We start from the raw sequence: 18,412 nt of genomic DNA on the forward strand, positions 1-18,412 counted from the left end.
TATTCTGAATTGCTTTTATTTAATTTTACAGAAACCTGATTGGAGTTTAGTATGTAATTATAAGTCCAGTAACAAGTCTACAAAAATGCACATACAATGCCAGAATTCCTTAAAAGCAACTAATATCATATTCTTTTGCATAAAACATGCATTAATATGAACTGCCATATGTTAGCCAAAGTCAGTCTCTACAAGAAGAGATGGCCCAATACAGTCAGTAAGAAACCCAGTTGTGAACAACAGGTAAAAAAAGAGGTTTTCTGGTTAATGGAAAAGAAGGAATAGTGCCTTTCATACAACAAGCCCTTCAGTACTCGGTGACTTGTACTATTGTGCTGTAATGCATCACCTGACACGTGGCCTGACCTGTCACAAGGAAGGAACTTTCTGCTATTCAAACATTTGAGAAGACCAACTTGCAGACCACAGCGGTACACTACTAGTACAGCCTTGTGGAGCGGGGGTAAAAATCCCAACTTGGAAGAGTTCCCAAGCTGGGGACTGGAAACAGTCTCAGAATCTCAGAGATGCCAAGCTTTCCCATCTAGCCTGTTTACCCTTTTTCTACAAGGCCAGCTCAGGGCACACAAGCATCTCCTGTGGCCATGAGACCTTCCAGCTCCACACATCACTCACTCTTTACGAGGGTCTGTCTGCATTGGGAGGCGTGATGCAGAAAACGTGGGACCATTTCTTTGAGGCCTGGACTTCCTGCAGACTGAGTTCATCTCACCCAGCAATCAGTGGGCACTCGTGTAAGTGACTGCTCAACACACAAAGGAATATTAGTATACACTTGTGGCCCCAATGCCTCAAATGCTTGTAGTCACGTATCTCAGTGTGTCATCTATCGTCATTACAGACCTCATTCCTCCAGAGGGAGATAGCAACTGAGGGCTCTGTTTATCAAAAGGTGTTTTCCACGTAGACTGAGGGACTTTAAAGAGAGTTCTAACCAACTGAAAGGACTTCCCCTCAAATACGGGGTTTTATACAACATTCCATGGAGTTCTTCAAAAGATCTCAGTCATTAGGGAACCAGCTGTGGGCATTACCGCTTATATACATAAAGCTCATTGGCGCAGCCTCGGGCCTTGTTTGGAATCTCTTCACACAAGTCTGCCTCCCCGACAACTGCTGCCCTGCTCACCACGAGTAAGCCAAGTCTGTATCTTTTTTTCTCCAGAACAATTTAAGGGGAAAAAAATAATTTATTGGGGTTCTAGTAACATTTTCCTAACAGAACAATATCAAAATAGGTCTGTTTTTAATATATGCTTATGAATATCCCTGATAATATAAAGAAACCCAGAGGACTGTAAACCACTGAGATCTCACAGGGAAGTGTCCGGTCTATTTTCTAGGCAGCAGAAGAGGGACTAAGTAGACTGGCACATTCTCTCCAGGAAGCCCTGTGAGCACCACAGTTCTGAAATACTAATATTCTAGTGCCAGCAGAATTGTGAGTGAAATTTTCACTTTAAATTGGTTAGTAAAATTCCTAACAAAGGTTCGCTTCCTCAAACATCGGTCCCGGTGACTCCAGAGGTTCGGCCCAAGGGAAAACGAGTTCCGAGATCCCTTGTATACCACGACCGAACCTCAGAAAGCAGGGATTTGGGAGAAGGTGACCAGGCTTGAGGAAGCTTTGACCCAAGGCACCACGGTCCCTGGGCTGAGGGGACCTATAGCGGGTCAAGCTGACAGGAAGAGAGCTTCCGTGATGCCCCGAAAGCAGGTCCTGGAAGACAACAGCTCTGTGGCAGAGCAGACACCTTCGGGACTTAAAGAGCAAATCATTAGAAAAGAAACTACTTCCTCAAAACCAAACCGAACTTCTTAAAACGTATAAGCAGATAACCCTGGATAGACTAGGGGCGGGATCGGGCTGATTCTGTGGAATGAGTTGCTTTTAGCTGAGTCAGAAGAATGCTGGTTGTGAAATCAGCACAAATATTGTGGCTGCTGTAGTTAAGGAGACTGAAGGAAGCTGGAGGTCGGAAGAGGGGCCTCTCCACAGAGAGGACGGGAAGAGGACCAAATGTGAAATACGCCTCCTTTATTCCTGGAACAGGAGGTGGCATTTTCATTGGCCTGGGTGAGAAGGCGCCGTACTCCACTCTAGCTGCAATAATACTGCATCCCATCCACTCTTCTTCTCTTTCGTGACTGAAATTCTTCAAAGAACTGCTGGATGTCCTCTCTCTTAACAACCTAGTGATGAAAAGCAAAGATTAGGAAAGGGAACTACATTACAGAATAGCGGTAACCGGTCGTTAACACAAGTCAAACAATACTGCTGAGAATTATTTTAATGTATAATTAATTATACTAGCTCCATGTTACAGAGAGCTCATCCAGGCTCAGACACTGGCCTGTTCAGGGTCACACCGCTAGGCAGAAAAGCATATGGTGCCAAGCGTAGGGTCCACCAGCTCCCTTGGTTTCCTCATGCAAAATGAGATAAAAGCAGCACTTTTTATGCTTTTGAAGAGATGAAATAAAATGCCTATGGAACACTGCCTGGCACATAATAAGTTCTCAATAAATAGAAGCGAAAAGGAAAGTGAAAGAGCAGCATAAAAACAGAGAAGCCTAGGGGTCTCCTAGACCCCTGCTCTCTCTCATCACCACAGTTGACTTGGGAATGTCCTCAGCTCTGCATAAGCACCCACAAAATACAGTGTTTTGTTTTGAGATTTGGGCTTTCTTCTTTACTGAAAAAAAGAAACCAAAAAACATTCCCCTCTTTGAGAGTCCAAAATTAAAGATATTTTTATATAAACAGGAAATTGGCAAAAACTATATAGAAGTACAGTGGTACCTTGGTTTTTGAATGTCTCCGCTGACGAACATTTGTTTACAAACACTGTAAATTTTATGGATTTATGGTATCATTAGATAGTAAAATTCATGCTAAATTTGCAGTTTTAGGGGTTGATTTTAAAGGTCTGGAACGGATTAATCTATTTTGCATTACTTTCTATGGGGAAACCATGCCTGGTTTTCGACCATTTCAGAACTCGAATGGTCTTCCGGAATGATTCCATTCGAAAACCGAGGTACCACTGTACTACTCTTAGTAAATGGATATCCATTTTATGCAATAAAAATGAGAAATTGATCTTCTATTTTTTGGGGAAAGGACTGGAGCATCATACAAAGGTGTTTATGATATAAGCAAAATAAAATATTAAAAAGAAGAAAATAAGACAAGGGGAGCATATGGCTAAAAGTAAACTTGGACAGCCTAGAAGGAGTCCTTGTTCAGCCAAAGACTGAGTCTTGCCAGTTGATCTAATCTAAAGCTAATGGCCATCACAAGAGACAGGTTTGTTAATTTACTTTTTAATTATAAAGGTAACACGTGCTTATTGTTACGAAGAAATGAAGGTAGGGCAGCGAGAAGGAGGGAAAGAGAGAAAAAGGAAGTAGTGAATGCATGTGAGAAAGAGGTAAAGAGAAGTAAGGAAGAGGAAAATTACTGGTGTATAAAATGAAAACCTTCCTCTCTCACTCCCCATGGTTAAATGCTGCTAACATATACAAATGGCAGTGCTTACTTGAAGAACTTTCTTGGGGTAAGATACTTATTAATCCTCTAAATAAAAGAATATTTTCTCAGTACTCTACCACAGACCAGTAGCTGATACGCCAGTTTCATAAGCACCAAGAGGAAAATTGCTGGTCAACCAGTGAGGAACTAGAACCCCTAACAGATTCAAGATCTAGATGGCTAACGTACTCCAAGACAGCTGCAGCTCAAAGCGCTGATGTACGGGGCTAAATGACTTGGAAATTTACACTTATAAGATGCTTGGAAGTTCCAATATGAAGGATCTTTCCTGACCTTGGGTCACAAATATGAAACACTGAAAAGCAATAAAAGACAAACATTTCTCCTGCAAGGATACTGTGGGAAGAGACCTAAAAGCACACAAATTACAGCATGTAATTTTAGTTTCTAGACGTCCTCAAATGGTCACAGCCAACATGCAGAGTAGAAATGTTAGAGGATAATAAATACTTGGGCTCAATAATAAATCATCTGATCGGTTTATCTCTGAAAATTTAGTTTCTAAGTGTTTTTTTAATAGTCGGACACAAACATTAAATAGAGGCGGTCCATCATCTAAGAATGTCTAGAACTTGCTAGCATTATCTTCTGTGGACAAATACAACCACAGCAGATTAAGTCTTATGGCAACTGAAGGTGTGTGTGTGTGTGTGTGTGTGTGTGTGTGTGTGTGTGTGTGTGTGTGTGTGTGTGTGTGTGTGTGTGTTTGATAAAGATCTAGTTAGTAATGTCATGGAACAAATAATGTAAAAATCGTATTTTCTGTCCTTTTAAATCATCACGTCAGATTACAAAATTCTCTCTTATGAAGATTCATATAAAGTGGCTTTAGTCCCCAGCTGTAGGCAGCTGCCTAGGTTGCCTTGTACCTAGGCAAGAGTTACACTGCTGGGAGAACAGCAGCAGAGAGCTGGTTGGCATTCTGGGCCTGGTTCACGCCATCTCTGTTGTTAACTATACCAGGATGCCAGCATAGTTGGAAAAAAAAAAAAAAGTGGCTTTAGTGATAACAAAGATGCATCCTGTGTTTCCCCGAAAATAAGACCTAGCCGGACAATCAGCTCTAATGCGTCTTTTGGAGCAAAAATTAATACAAGACCTGGTCTTATTTTACTATAAGACTGGTTCTTATCTAATATAAGACCGGGTCTTACATTAATTTATGCTCCAAAAGACGCATTAGAGCTGATTGGCTGGCTAGGTCTTATTTTCGGGGAAACGGTATGTTACAGAAAAATGTGAAGACTTTGAATATAACTCTCAAATGTGAGTCTACATTAACCAGAGGATAGCCTCTGCAATAGAAATAAGAATAACTCTAGTATGAGAATGCTGGGAAACAGGAAGACATTCATACTGACAGTGAAAACCATTCCTTAAAAGATGCAAAAGCCCTTTAAGAGAAGGCTCTTCACTTCTGACTTCACAATTCATTTTGTAGAAAGGCAGCACTGTGACCCTGTCCAGAAATCCAGGCCACTGCAAGTTCTTCTCACATTTATGAGAAAGGAGCAAATGGTCTGAAGTAGGCTGGCAGAGACTTCTCCCAAGAAAGCTAGTCTCACAGCACTTCCTGGGTATCCGGCAGACCCATGTCTAGCTAGATTTGTATGTCTGGCTACAACAGAGCAAAACATTTACTGTCCACAAGGAGAAACTTAGACCATGAAAAGAAAAGTTAAATTTTGTTTTATGTCTGCCTTCGCAAGATAGAATTTTATTTTTTTTCAATTAGTGTTCTATCATGAACATTCTTCTGTATTGTAATATGTTTAGTATTTATCATGAATAGTTTTTATTCCTCAATTACAGTTGACATTCAATATAATTTTATACTAGTTTCAGGTGTACAGCATAGTGATTAGACATTTATATAATTTACAAAGTGATCTCCCGATTAGTACCCACCTGGCACTATCCATAGTTATTTCAATATTATTAACTATATTCCTTATGTTGCACTTTACATCCCTGACAGAGAAGTATTTTAGAAAGAAATTCATCACAAAAGTATGAATAGTAAAGGGTTACGAAGTATTTGTAAATTCTTCGGAAGATTATTTTAAAACATTATATAAACTGTAGAGTCAGTGTCCCCCCTTTAAGGTATATAGATTTTCTTGCTAGCAAGAGAACTGTTATAGCCCCCAATTATAAAATTCTTTTATCCTAAACTATAGAATGCAGAATCCCCAAAATGGGGCCTGGCTATAATTTTTTCCTGCCTGGTCAGTTTTCCTTCCTCCTCCAAGGATCCCTGCCTGAAGGTCAGGATCCATAGAATGGGTATGGCGATCCAATGGCTTCCCCTAAGCGACATGGACTCCCTCCAGATCCTGTGTGACTGACTGCTCCGTCCCTCTGGCCCAGGGTTGGGAAGGACTCCAGTGAGGCTAGTCCGTTGGTGTTTTACCACCTCTTACTGACTTCCCTTAGCTCTGCCTGCACTAAACTTTCAAGGATCCAGTTTAAGATGCACAGTCATTTCTCCCATCAAAGAAAATAAACAGTTTATTTAAAACATACAGGACTATGATTAAAATTCTTTAACTCAACATACCGTGCCTTCATCAGCAAATCTCTTGAGATAGTCTTTAAGTTCAGTCTTCAAGTCGTTATATTCTAAATCAAAAAATCAACAAAAAGGACTTACACCAATTGCTTTTAGAAAAAAAAATTTGCTTTTACCACAGACATTTGAGTATATTACTAGTTTAAATTCTTCTTTAAGTGAAACTGCATAGAAATTTGTTCCCAACTCCTCCCAAATTCCTTCATTTTGATATCTGGAACACTTTTTCGTTAAAAATAAAAAAAAAATTAAAAAAAAACCTCAAAAGCCAGAGATATCCTCACTATCAAAAAGATAAGCTAAGAATTTTTTAAAAGGGTTTCCTATCTCTCTGGAATTCTAATATTTGAAATAACCTCGGACTTGTCAAACTAAGTTTTAAGTCATACACTCACTCAACAGAGTGTATCGTGTATGAGGCACGTTGAGGGCTACAACAACGATTTAGATGCAGCCTCCATCCTCAGAAAGCTTTTAGTCTAATAAAGGCAAAAGGAAATTATCCAGTAGTTACAAATAAAAGATAGAAATGATTGATGCCATAAAAGGGGTGCAACGGTGGTGGCTTCCCCATAGAAACTGGATGGGATGGAAACACTGAAACAAGCTGGGCCTGCTGGGGGAAAAACATGTCTAAGCCTGCAATTAAGGGTTTGGGAATATTTTCTCCTCTAGTGGTTTCCTGTGAACCACTGAAACAACCTCAAGAACTGTCAAAAAGGTGAAATGCTTTGCTCAAAAAGAGGACATATAACACTCAATGAAAATTATTTTTCACTGGGTGAAAAATGAAATTGATGCTCTAATATTCTTCACTCACACATCTATGCTTAATCAAAATAGCACATGTGGTTTCTCGAGCATGTAATTACCCTGGCACGTAACCCTGACTCAGTGGGAATAGCAACTAAAAATCCAGCAACATTACAACTAAGCAAGTGTAGTTGAGGTCTACTATACAATTCCAAATTTAAACTTTCTTTGTATTAAAACAATAGGTATTAGTCATCCTCCTCATACACATACATTTTTTTCAATTGTGAAGGTAAATTTATGAACTTCATGAATTTTCCCACTCAAAAGTACTTGCCACAAATAAGTTCCACTTGCTGGACTCTGTTCATGCTGCTCAGAGTGTCCATTAAAGGATCTGTCTTGTCGGCTGCCTGGTCCACCTTGCCCTTGTTTTCATAAGCCAGAACCGTGTCATACTCATCTGTCAGGAACAGGACATCTAGGTCGCCATACATTTTCTTGAAAAAATAAAACCAGTTTCCCCATTAGAACTGTGTGTCATTCTCAGAAAGTCAGCCTCATGAGAATCACTCGAAGTGTATTTAATGTTTTTTAGACTAACTGCCAGACAAACCTGAGCCTTTTAGCACTGAGTTGCTTGAGTGATTTATTCTTTTTTGCCCAAATCTCTCTTAGAAATCTCCCAACTTCCTAGTAGATGTTGTATGGCCTAAGAGCTCTTTACTTAAAAACCACTGACTTACTATAACTTTGAGGCAAATTGTGTTTCCAAGCAATTCTATGATATAAAAAAGCTAAGAACTGCTTTTTCCCACTAAAATGAAGATAAGTAAATAAAAAGTAATGCATAAATTCTTCATTTCTTCCATAAGCATTCAGATTACAAATACTATTTCATAAATTTGCTTAATATAAAATTTTTTTAAGTTCTCTACACTCCTAACATCAATTTCATAAATATATTTTTCAGATGTTCTTATTTTAGGCATAAGTTTACAAAACATACTAACATTGATCAGGTACTTACCATACAGTCTTTGCAGGTACATAACTTGCTACGCCAGTTCAGGGGCCAATAGGTGGCAGTGTCTTTCTTTATAAAATGCTTAGCTTTAAACTCCCGAAGTTTGCAGTCAGACTGTGATCCTGTGTTGAGACTTTGATTCGTACACACTGTCTGAAATAAAATTAAGTTTTGAAGTGTTTTTTAAACTATCATAGTTTAGATTTTGTAAAAGGATTTCTTTACGCAAAGGATACAATGCTATAGAGCTTACAGAATTAATTTTGCTTAAGCTTTCTTTTATGGCTCCTACTTCATATGTTACCTGGAGATGAGATTCAGAACTAGAGCTGGTACATGGTTCATTGGTCTGCTCTGCTTTAACTTCCTCGTCAGCATCCTTTCCAGGTTCTGGAATGTCCTCTTTGAGCACACCATCCTGATGATCTCCATTTTCAGATTTGATCACTTCCTGCTCACCTGTTCCATCGACATTCAGTGCCAAGCCATCATCCTCGGCAGGTACTTTGGTTACTGTGGATTCAAGGGAAAAAAAACAAAAAAACCCACATACACACCTATCCACAGACGTATTGGACAACAAAATCACTTTGCCTGATTAAAAAATATTTCAGAATCTGGAAAAGGAGAGAGTCAACCTTAATCTCTGGAATAATGAGAAAGAAAATAATCAGTACTTTTTTAGGTTATGTCTGCCTAATCCAACGAGTTGAAATAATTAAACAGTTTATTTAAAAATATCAATCGCTACTTCAGCACTTTATATGCAAAGGAGAAAGAAAAATACCCCAGATGTTAGAGAGAGATGGGATACCTCAAGAAGAGGTAGAAGGAAGAACTGAACTGCAAACACAGGTAGCAGGGTCGTTTTGAAAAAACAACCAGCTTAACTTTACGAGAGGAAGAATGGGTATAGAGGCCGAAATACTGTGAAGGAGAGAAGAGAAATCAGGAGCTCATGGCATGATGGCATTTCAGTTTAATAGGAGATGAAGCCATCTATTGACAGGGAAGGACATGAAGGGACAGCGGAATCCAATTAAGAAAACCCAATGAATGAGAAATATATACAGGTCCAGTGGAAAGAGAGAGAAAGAACTGGGAAGAGTATGAACAGAAAGAGAGCACCAAGTTTAAGAACTCTGAGCTAAAACAAAAGTGTAGGATGAGATCTTAGGTGTGGCTATGCTGCTCGTGGTTGGTACGGTGAAGTGTCCCCTAAAGGTGAGAAAGGGAAGAAATTTTGAGGCTAGAGCAGCATAGTATGAGTAACTGCCACTTAAAAAAATTCAGAAACCCATATAGCATTACCAAAAAATTGAAATATTTAATGCCCCAAGACCATTCATTGCTGATTAGTTGTTTGGGATCAATTTCTTAGTGTATAATAAAAACACCAGATAACATACTGTACCACCCACCACTCCCTCCCCAACAAACAGCAGTCTTACATTTTAAAAAACAACGTATTTGGGTTCTATTTATCTTTCAAAGTCCCTTCAAAAACTGCCTCCTTCACTTTTCCTAATTACAGTCTCATCCATACTCTGCATCATGCCATTTACAAGTACACATTTTTTCTTGGTAGTCTCCTAATCAATCTGTAAGTACCTTGTGGAGAAAGAACGTATCCTACAGTTTTTTCTGTACCTCAGAATCCAATTAAAAATAGTTGGTAAAAATTCTGGACTGAACACAAAAATTTCACAAGCACAAGTTTGTGAGATACCAACTCCACAGAGACACCTACCTGCCAGTTGTGCAGCGTAAGCCCATAGGAAAGAGCAGCGTTTCATACAGGCCTGGCACACCATCTCCTGGAAATCCCCACTCTCGGGGGGAATGGCACCAAGATGCTGTGAGTACAGAAAACAGGATTTTTCTTGTGATCTCCAGCTTGTCCAAAATGCTTGTTATTTTATAAACAAATAATTGCAATAATACACTGATCATATCTTTACAGTATATTTTTAGAAGAGTAACTATAATGTAAAATATAACACAACTTAAAAAGCAAAGATCTTCTCTCCTTTTGTAAAGACAATGGCTTTACAAGGTAAAGGCTTTCCTTACCCTTCCATGGAACCAGTCTTCACAGACTACACACTGGATCATCTCATCCGGAATCTAACATGGAAAAGCAGTCTGTATGTTAATAATTACACAGAATCCTGGCACACAGTAGAATTAGATATTAAGTGATTGTCTTCCCAATCTGTGAGAGTGCTATCCACGGGGCTATCCCAGGGGAAAAGGAAAAAGCAGATCAAGGGGCCAAAGAAAAGTTCATTCTATATGAACTGGTGCTACAGAGATAAGCACTTGCAAGCAGCTGTCAAAGCTCTGTCACATCAGTTATTTAGTATCTAATTCTCACAGAACTTTACAAATAAGTAACATATTCTCATTTTATACATAAACCCAGGCCCAAGAAGGTATTACGAATTGATCAATATAGAATGTGACTACTGGGACTTTTTATCACACCATGCTGCCAAGTAACTGAAAGTAAATGCTGCAATCTCTTGATAATATGAACAGCAACAACTTCCCTAATTTTAATAAATTAAATAATTAAATTCTGGCCTAGGAAAATTATAACAAAGGGCATAGACTATTTTTAGAATGATTTTCCTTTTATTCCCAACTTTCATTGTTTACTGATTAACATTCCAATGTTATTCTGTCCTTTCCTTATAATGGGTGTATGCACGTGTATGTGGCAGTTTTATTCTTCTGCCTTGATCAATTTCCTAATTTTCTGTCTTTTGATTCAACAGTGTTAATAACAATTTACCCCAGACCTTAAAATATCCAGTTTTAAGGTTTTATCTGTTAACTCAAAGATATCTTCAATTTTCTCCTCTAAATAATTTGGTTCAATAATTACAGTTCCAAGACAACAAGAAAGCAAGGAAGACAGCAGAAGGCTAATTTCTCTAAATCCAAAAACTCCTTCAGATTAGTAAATACATAAGCAAAACCCAACCCAATTAAAACGTGGGCCTCCCCCTGCAACTAAGATTGAACACGGCACCTTGAGCTGAGCTGCCTCCCGGAGGGCTCAGTTGGTTGGAGAGCGGGCTCTCAACCACAAGGTTGCCGGTTCGATTCCCACATAGGCCAGTGGGCTCTCAACCACAAGGTTGCCGGTTCAACTCCCGCAAGGGATGGTGGGCCGCGCCCCCTGCAACTAGCAACGGCAACTGGACCTGGAGCTGAGCTGTGCCCTCCACAACTAGGACTGAAAAGACAACAACTTGAAGCTGAAGAGCACTCTCCACAAATAAGATTGAAAGGATAACAAATTGAAGCTGAACAGCACCCTCCACAACTAAGATTGACAACTAAGACAACAACTTGACTTGGAAAAAAGTTCTGGAGGTACACACTGTTCCCCAATAAAGTCCTGTTCCCCTTCCCCAATAAAATCTTAAAAAAAAAATTAAAAAGTGGGCCACAGATGTGAAAGGACAATTCAAAGAGATGGCTATTAAAAATGTCCAATAAGTTCATGAAAAGATGCATAACCTTACCCATGATCAAGGAAAGGAAAATTTTAAAAGATACTGTTCTTCGTCTATCAGAATGGCAAAATTTGAAAAGACTGGAAATATATAGGGATGACAAGAATGTTGGGGGGAAACCGGTATCATACACTGTTAAAGGCTGAACCCTTTTGCAGACATGATCACAATTTTAAATACAAATATCCTTTGACCTGTCAATTCTAACTCTAGGTATCCATTCTACGTAACTCCTTGCAGTTTCCTCAGTTATACTACTGTATAAAGATGTTCACTGCAGCTTTCTTTATAATACTGAAAAAAATAGATGATGCCATTCTGCTATAGAACAACATTTAGGTACTAACTTATGGCATGTCAAATTATGGAATACTCTGCTGCGATTAGCATGAGGTAGATTTATATTGTTTAACATGGAAGATATGTATGATATACTGATAAGAGAGAAAAGCAAGTTGCAGAAGTGAATGTTTAGAATTTTCACTTCTGTTACAAGAAAAGGAAACTACAAACTAAAACATACATTCACTCATTTATATGTGCACAGAAAAAGGTCTAAAATATAGATACACCAAAAATGTTAACACTGGTTATATCTGGGAGGAAGAAGGAACAGGAGTGAGGAAGAACTCTTTTTAAATTTTTTGTATACTTCTAATTGAAATTTTTAACAGGATCCAATTTGTACATCCCATTTCTTTTCTTCCAGGGAGGCAAAAAGTTAAATACCATTTTTTGAATAATGTTTGGGGGAGTGGAGCAGTCAGGCAGAGGGAGAGGAAGGAGTAAGGTCCTAATCTTGGGAAAATCCTGCCCAGTATTTCATTCTTATGATGCAAGAATGAAAAGAATAGTTGGGATCTATACCATTTATAGATCCAGCCTAGATTCATCAAGAGGGATAAATATAGAAACATTTCACAATCCCCAAATCCCCCCTGAACAGATATAGAGGCCCAAATATGACAAGAGGCTGAAGAGTTAGAGATGACACAGTCCCAGGTGTTAACCACCAATTCTCTTACCTCATCTTCAGGATCAGGATAAGGTCTCTTGCAAATGCAGTACAATCCAAAAAAGTTGTCATTGTATTTATTGCCAGAATTTATCTTTGCTTTGTCCTGAAAGGTATTAATTTCAATACATAATATGATCTAACTTTATAATTTCATGCATCAGAAATTCCTATATTCAATAAATTTCTGCATTCTGTATCTTTCCCCCAGAAGCTGGTCTTTAACTTTCAAAGTACAAAGAAAAAGAATTCACTCCCATTAAAGGGATACTTTTCCCAAGATACAGGGGAAAAAAAGATAAATTATTTTTTTGTACCTTCTTTGAAGAAATTGGGGAAAAATGAATACACCTATTTAATAAAATAGTGATAAGTTAATCATAAGTATTAATTATAAACTATGTTAACTGACATTGGCCTAGAATTTCAAAGTACTTCTTAATGCCCAGCTGTAATAGCCAAAGCCTCCAGGTTACTAAGAGGTATTAATAAAATAAAAAGCAGTCATCAAGAAAACTGTCTAAAAATAACTTTCAAAGGAGAGAAAAGCAAGACAGTTTTAGCAATTATGATTGAACAATATAAAATCCCTGCCTTTCTCTTCCATTCCTGTTATTTCACTAAAGATATTGTATGGCAGTTTTTATTAGCCAAAAAGCAGTGAAAAACTCCTGTGTGCATCTGGCCTACATTCATTATTACCCAGTTTTATTTATTCAATTTTTAATCATACCCTTGCTCTTTTAAAACCCTTAGAGCATGAACACAACCAACATAATTCAACCTAAATTACTTCAAAGAACATTTCCCCAAAACCTTTCATATTTATTTGAATGTATACTGTAGGCTCTGAATAGGTTCGTTTTCTAACATGGTAAAAAATTCTAATATTAATATTAGAAGTCTAATATTAATTTGCCCCTTTGCAAAGAATAAGCATAAGAATTTCTCTTTTGGAAAATATTTGGTTTGTATCCACTTTGTCAAATATCGATTTCAGCTACTTTTGATGCATTTAGTTACAGTGCTTACTTACAGGAAATAATTTGCATTCCAAATTTTTAAACTTGCTGTTTCCACAATCACAACGAAAATTTCTGAAACAAAAGAGGAAGAGCCAATTTTAATTTTTCTTTTAAATCTAATGACTTCTTTAAGTTCATATCATAGCCTCTTCCCTCTCAACTCATTTCTAGGATGTAAAAAAGGTGGCCCTGGTTGTGGTACAATCCAAAAAGGTTGGATACATGCTGCTCATGTATCAATTCAGAATTTCTTCAAGCACATAACAATAAAAGATTTAATAATTCTGGAAATTAACATGCATAGAGATAAATATCTGTATCACATCCACAGGCACACATAAGTTAATGGCAGAGAAAGATTCAAGTTTGTACCATAATTATATTTTAAAAGTCCCCTGGGGAAAACTCTTGTCTCGAATTACATAAACCAATTATAATAAATTTTACCAGTACACAGCTACTTTGAATGGAAAAGCAAGATTAAGAAATAAAGTGCAGCTGGGACAGAATCTAAACATTTAAAAAATATTCAGCACCAATTCCTGTCTTTACCTTTTTGTGTACAGCTCAAATAGTTTATGACTTCCATGACATTCATAACTGCAAGCTAGGCAAATTCCTGCTGGTTCTTCTCCCTCTGGGGTGCAGGTACTACAGGCATATAGTGCTTGTCTCTTTACTGAGCCCTAAAAGACAGCCCCAAAATAGAAAAAGATAGAAAATAAATTAATGAAGTGTCGCATAGTTACCTAATAACCATACTGTGATCTGAGAAATAATTGAAATCATATTACCTGTGGTCAAGATCTTATAAAAACCACTAAAACTAATAAAAAAGCTTACACAAGAGTACCAAAGCACTATTGCATGTTTCATATCATCATATGTGTACTATACTAGTGCTTGTTTTCAAACAATTTTTTTCTTAGTGATAGGTAATTTAATCTTTTCAGTCAGCTGTGAATAAGCTTGTCTCCTTAATCATTTTAACGCATGAAAATGTAGGAGAATGTGTTAGGTTTATGTTAAGTAATATCACACTTTAATTCTGGAAAAAAATGCTTGTGATTCCACAAAAGAGAAAATCAATGCATTAATCAGTTCATTTTTTAAGAGATGCATGTTGAAGTATTTAGAGTTGTATTATCATGATATCTGGAACTTATTTTCAAATGGTTCAGCAAAGGACAAAGGACAAAAGTAAATTATAAAAAAGAGGAAAAAGATAAATGTGCTGAAGTGTTTAAAAAATGAGGATATGGAAGAGGTACACATGTGTTCATAATAGTCTTTCAATTTGTTGGTAGATTTAAAATGTTTCAAAATAAAAAGCTGAAAGAAAAACAGGGAAAACTTTTAGAAATCTTGATAATGGTTATCTTCCTCTCGAAAGGAGGGAGTTTCAGGGAGTCAATGGGAAGTTGGGGGATGCCAGTGATGTTCTATTTCTTTATCTGGGTGGCAGGTCCCCCTGGTTTGTCTTCAACCCTACATATAATCTAGGCAATTTGTCACATATTCCACTACAGCCAACATCTGGGACTATCCCTGGATATCAGGTGTATTAAAAAAAGTCTAACCACTTTGCAGTGTAAACTGGTAAACAATGACAACTGGCATTATGATCTCAGTCCACACCACATAAAGACCCCAAGACTCTCTCCTCCTTCCGCAGTGTTCCACTCCACCGCTCTGGAAAACAATCTTCTCATTCCTACCAATTTTCATCTCTCATAGTTTTCTTCTACCCACCTCAATCCACTTTTGTACCTCGAAATACAGGATGAGTCACCCAACGCTATATCACACCCCCTCAAATCCTTCATCATAACGTCTTCCAAAAGCCAAATTTCCTCTTCATGTAGATCTCTCTCTCCTCCCTTCCTTCGCCAGTGCCGGTGCTGCTCTAGTTCCCGTCTAACCCCATGGGGAGCAGACTGCGTAACGACACGATACCTGCTTCTTTTCGCTAAAAAAAACCTACCAGCTAGCGCTGGTCAAACTAAATTGCAGAGGAACTAGCTGTCAAGGAGTCCAGCCCACACGGGGAGATTTTCAAATTCAGGGCTTTCTCCTTTAACTCTGCTTTGACCCTCCCATTCGGTTCCCAATAAATAGGTTGGGAAAAGTAAAGACAAAGATGTCTGGATTTGAGAGGTCACGGGGACGGTTCCGTGAAAAGCAGCCAGGGCACACCGAGAGGAGACGGGAGAGGAAGGAAAGCAGCTGCTCCAAGGCCAAAGCCTGGAGAATCCTGAGCGGCCGAACGAAGATCGAGGAGGAGGGGGCCCTGTTGGACCCAAGCTGAGGAAGGGGGCCAAGACGCTGGGGGTAGTGGGGCAGCTGGGCCTGGGATGGGGAAGCCTACGCCGAACCGCGGCCTCAGACCACCACTGGGAAGCCGGCCGCGGCAGGCGGGAATAAGTCCAAGTCCGGTCGGGAAGAGCAGGTTCCGCGGGAGCCCAGGGGAGGCGAGGCCCCCGCCGCGCACCCACCTGCGAGTAGGAGCACTTCTCCGAGTCGCTGCCGCCCAGTACGGCGCACGCCTCATTCTCCAGCTCCTCGTCCTCCTCAAGTACGTCGACCAGCGACACCACGGGCTCCAGCTCCGACTGCCGGCCAGCGGGCCCTTCAGCTCCGGCCATCCTCAACTGTCACCCGGACCCCAGCTCTGCTCCGGCGGAGGCGGGAAAAGCGGCCGCGAGAGGCGTAGCCGGAGGAGGCAGATCCTGAGAGCCAGGAACCAATCCCAAAGAAAGGCAGTGAAGGAAGAGGGAGGAGCGACTTCCGACGAACGGAAGTCACTCCTCTCCCTTCTCCCGCCTGCGCCCCGCGCGGGCTGCTTTCCGCTTCCGGTGGTACTTCCCTGTAGCGCGTCTGGAAGCGCAGTGGTTGCCATGGAGCTGTTGGGCGAGTACGTCGGGCCGGACGGACAACGGCAGCAGCTGGAGGTGCCCTGTGAGTCGCCGGGCGACGCCGACCCTTTTCAGAGTCTGTTGTCCGGCGTAGCCCAGATGAGGGAGCTGGTGGCTGAGCATTTCGGCCCCCTGGTACAGCGGGAAGCTCAGGACCGGGTGGCGGCGGCTCCGGACGAGGCCTTGGACGGTGAGTTTTGAGACGGTGCGGGAACAACAGGGCGGAGGGGCAGGGGAGCCCAGGAAACATCTGTTCGTGGAGCCCGTGTTGTGTAGCAGACTTGAAGAAAGTGCGCCTCGGAGGACAGAGAATTCCACCTAAACATTATTGGTACCTTCCGCCATGTCTGAGCTGAATATGGGCTAATTTACCTGGGCTGCTTCTTCCTAAGCGTTTTCATGACTCTGTCTCTTTTCATTTATATTACAAGAACTTGCTGAACGCTTACTATTCTGTGCCAGGCACTGGGCTGAGCTCTGGAGAAAGAATGAGGTGGATGTGAGTTGGTTACTTTCCTTGTGGAATTCAGACTGGTGAGGTGTTAGACAGGCAAACGCTCTTATTAAAAAGAGTGGAAGTGTGACCCCAGGGCCCTCTGTAACTATTGTACACCGAGAAACCCAGGAAGGCTTCCGAGAGGGCATGGCTTTTGAGCTGGGTGTTGAAGGATGAAAAGGAGTTTTACCAGGTGTGAAATGACAAATACGTGTGGAAGACTGCCGTCTATCGCAGAATAGGAGCAGGTTCTGAGGATTGGGACAGATGTCAGTTGAACAAGTCTTAACTCCCAGGCACTACTTTCCCATATCCCAGTTTTGTAGGTGCAGTTTGAAAGTAGAAACGTGAAGTTGAACTGCGTTCGTATTTTTTAAATCTTGTCTTGAATGCAAAAATAGGTAGGTACATTTTGACTGCCCTGAGCTGAACAACCTGAGAACTAAATATTGGAGTCAGGACTTAACTCCTCTGTAGAGGAGCTTAAACCGTACTTTCCTTTTCTTTCTTTTCTATCTCATTTACATCTTGATAGATCCAGGTAATGTGAAGGAGACAAGTCGTAAAGTTACACTGAGTTCAGACAATAGATTGTTTCTGTGAATAAGGTAGTTGGGTATTGTCACGTGTATTGAAAGTGAAGTCCTGTTTCTTGGTTCCAAAAGTACCTCTCTAATCTGTTGAAAATGTTGTCATTGGCATAAAGACAAGAGTATATAGCTGGAGCCATTTTAAAAAAAAAAGTCTGTCATTATTTACTGCAAAAATAACTGTTACCTGTTCTATTAATGGTGCGTCAGCAATATCTTTGTATAGGTGGACATGTTTTTGTATTTGCTTGATGAAATCTCCATAAAGCTTAGGTTTGAATGACCTTTGTTAAAAGTGGTAGAGATAAAATGGTGAATTTTATGTTATATCTCAACAAATAATATACAAAATAAAAAGTATAAGTACTAAACTGGTAGAAGTCAACGCTAAAAATATAAATAATCCAATTACCAAATGTACAAAGGATTTGAATAGACAGGTCTCCAAGTAAATATGCAGGGCCAATAAGCACATGAAAAGATGTTCAACATCATTGGCCATTGGGGAAATAGAAACCAAACCACGACGAGATACCACTACATGCCTAGGATGGCTGTCATCAAAAAGAACAATAACAAGTGTTGACAAAGATGTGAAGAAATGGAGCCCTCATACATTGCTGGTGAAAATGTAAAATGACTACCTTCTTTGGAGAGGAGTTTGGCAGTTCCTCAAAAAGTTGAACATAAAGTTACTGTCTGACCCAGCAATTCCATGTCTAGGGATTCCTAGTTCTTCCTAGAGAATTGGAAACATGTTCACACAAAAACTTATACACTAATGTTCATAACAGCATTATTCATAATAGCTAAAAAGTGGAAACAATACAAATGCCCTTCAGCTGATGAGTGGATAAACAAAATGTGGAATAACCACCCAGTGGAATATTGTTCAGCAGTAAAAAAGAATAAAGC

At 39.7% G+C, this 18,412-nt stretch overlaps 2 protein-coding genes across 3 annotated transcripts in view; one reads left to right on the forward strand and one right to left on the reverse strand.

Moving 5' to 3' along the window:
* Positions 1–16,360, reverse strand: UBR7 (ubiquitin protein ligase E3 component n-recognin 7). Its single transcript, XM_033107866.1, has 11 exons — positions 15,992–16,360; positions 14,049–14,182; positions 13,508–13,568; positions 12,482–12,577; positions 10,003–10,056; positions 9,680–9,785; positions 8,234–8,442; positions 7,933–8,082; positions 7,240–7,402; positions 6,138–6,199; positions 1–2,214 (listed from the first exon to the last, which is right to left on the reverse strand). The coding sequence occupies exons 1-11, from the start codon at positions 16,139–16,141 to the stop codon at positions 2,122–2,124; spliced, it is 1,278 nt and encodes a 425-aa protein (XP_032963757.1). The 5' UTR covers positions 16,142–16,360; the 3' UTR covers positions 1–2,121.
* Positions 16,287–18,412, forward strand: part of GON7 (GON7 subunit of KEOPS complex) — a 21,705-nt gene continuing 19,579 nt past the window's right edge. The window contains exon 1 of one of the 2 annotated variants that reach the window (XM_033107871.1): positions 16,287–16,601. In XM_033107871.1, the coding sequence (XP_032963762.1) occupies positions 16,394–16,601 (208 nt within the window). In that variant the 5' untranslated portion in view covers positions 16,287–16,393. The remainder of the gene's footprint in view (positions 16,602–18,412) is intronic. The other variant, XM_033107869.1, reaches the window with a different exon arrangement.

Source organism: Rhinolophus ferrumequinum, chromosome 6 (assembly GCF_004115265.2).
Source record: "Rhinolophus ferrumequinum isolate MPI-CBG mRhiFer1 chromosome 6, mRhiFer1_v1.p, whole genome shotgun sequence".
Taxonomy (NCBI): domain Eukaryota; kingdom Metazoa; phylum Chordata; class Mammalia; order Chiroptera; family Rhinolophidae; genus Rhinolophus; species Rhinolophus ferrumequinum.

Excerpts from the sequence above, each read along its gene's own strand:
- UBR7 (XM_033107866.1), bottom strand. The coding sequence starts at position 16,141 with ATGGCCGGAGCTGAAGGGCCCGCTGGCCGGCAGTCGGAGCTGGAGCCC. Across the intron at positions 8,443-9,679 it reads TTACGCTGCACAACTGGCAG|TAACCAAAGTACCTGCCGAG; the intron begins GTAGGTGTCTCT and ends TTGAATCCACAG. Across the intron at positions 7,403-7,932 it reads GTACCTGCAAAGACTGTATG|AAAATGTATGGCGACCTAGA; the intron begins GTAAGTACCTGA and ends TATTTTTTCAAG.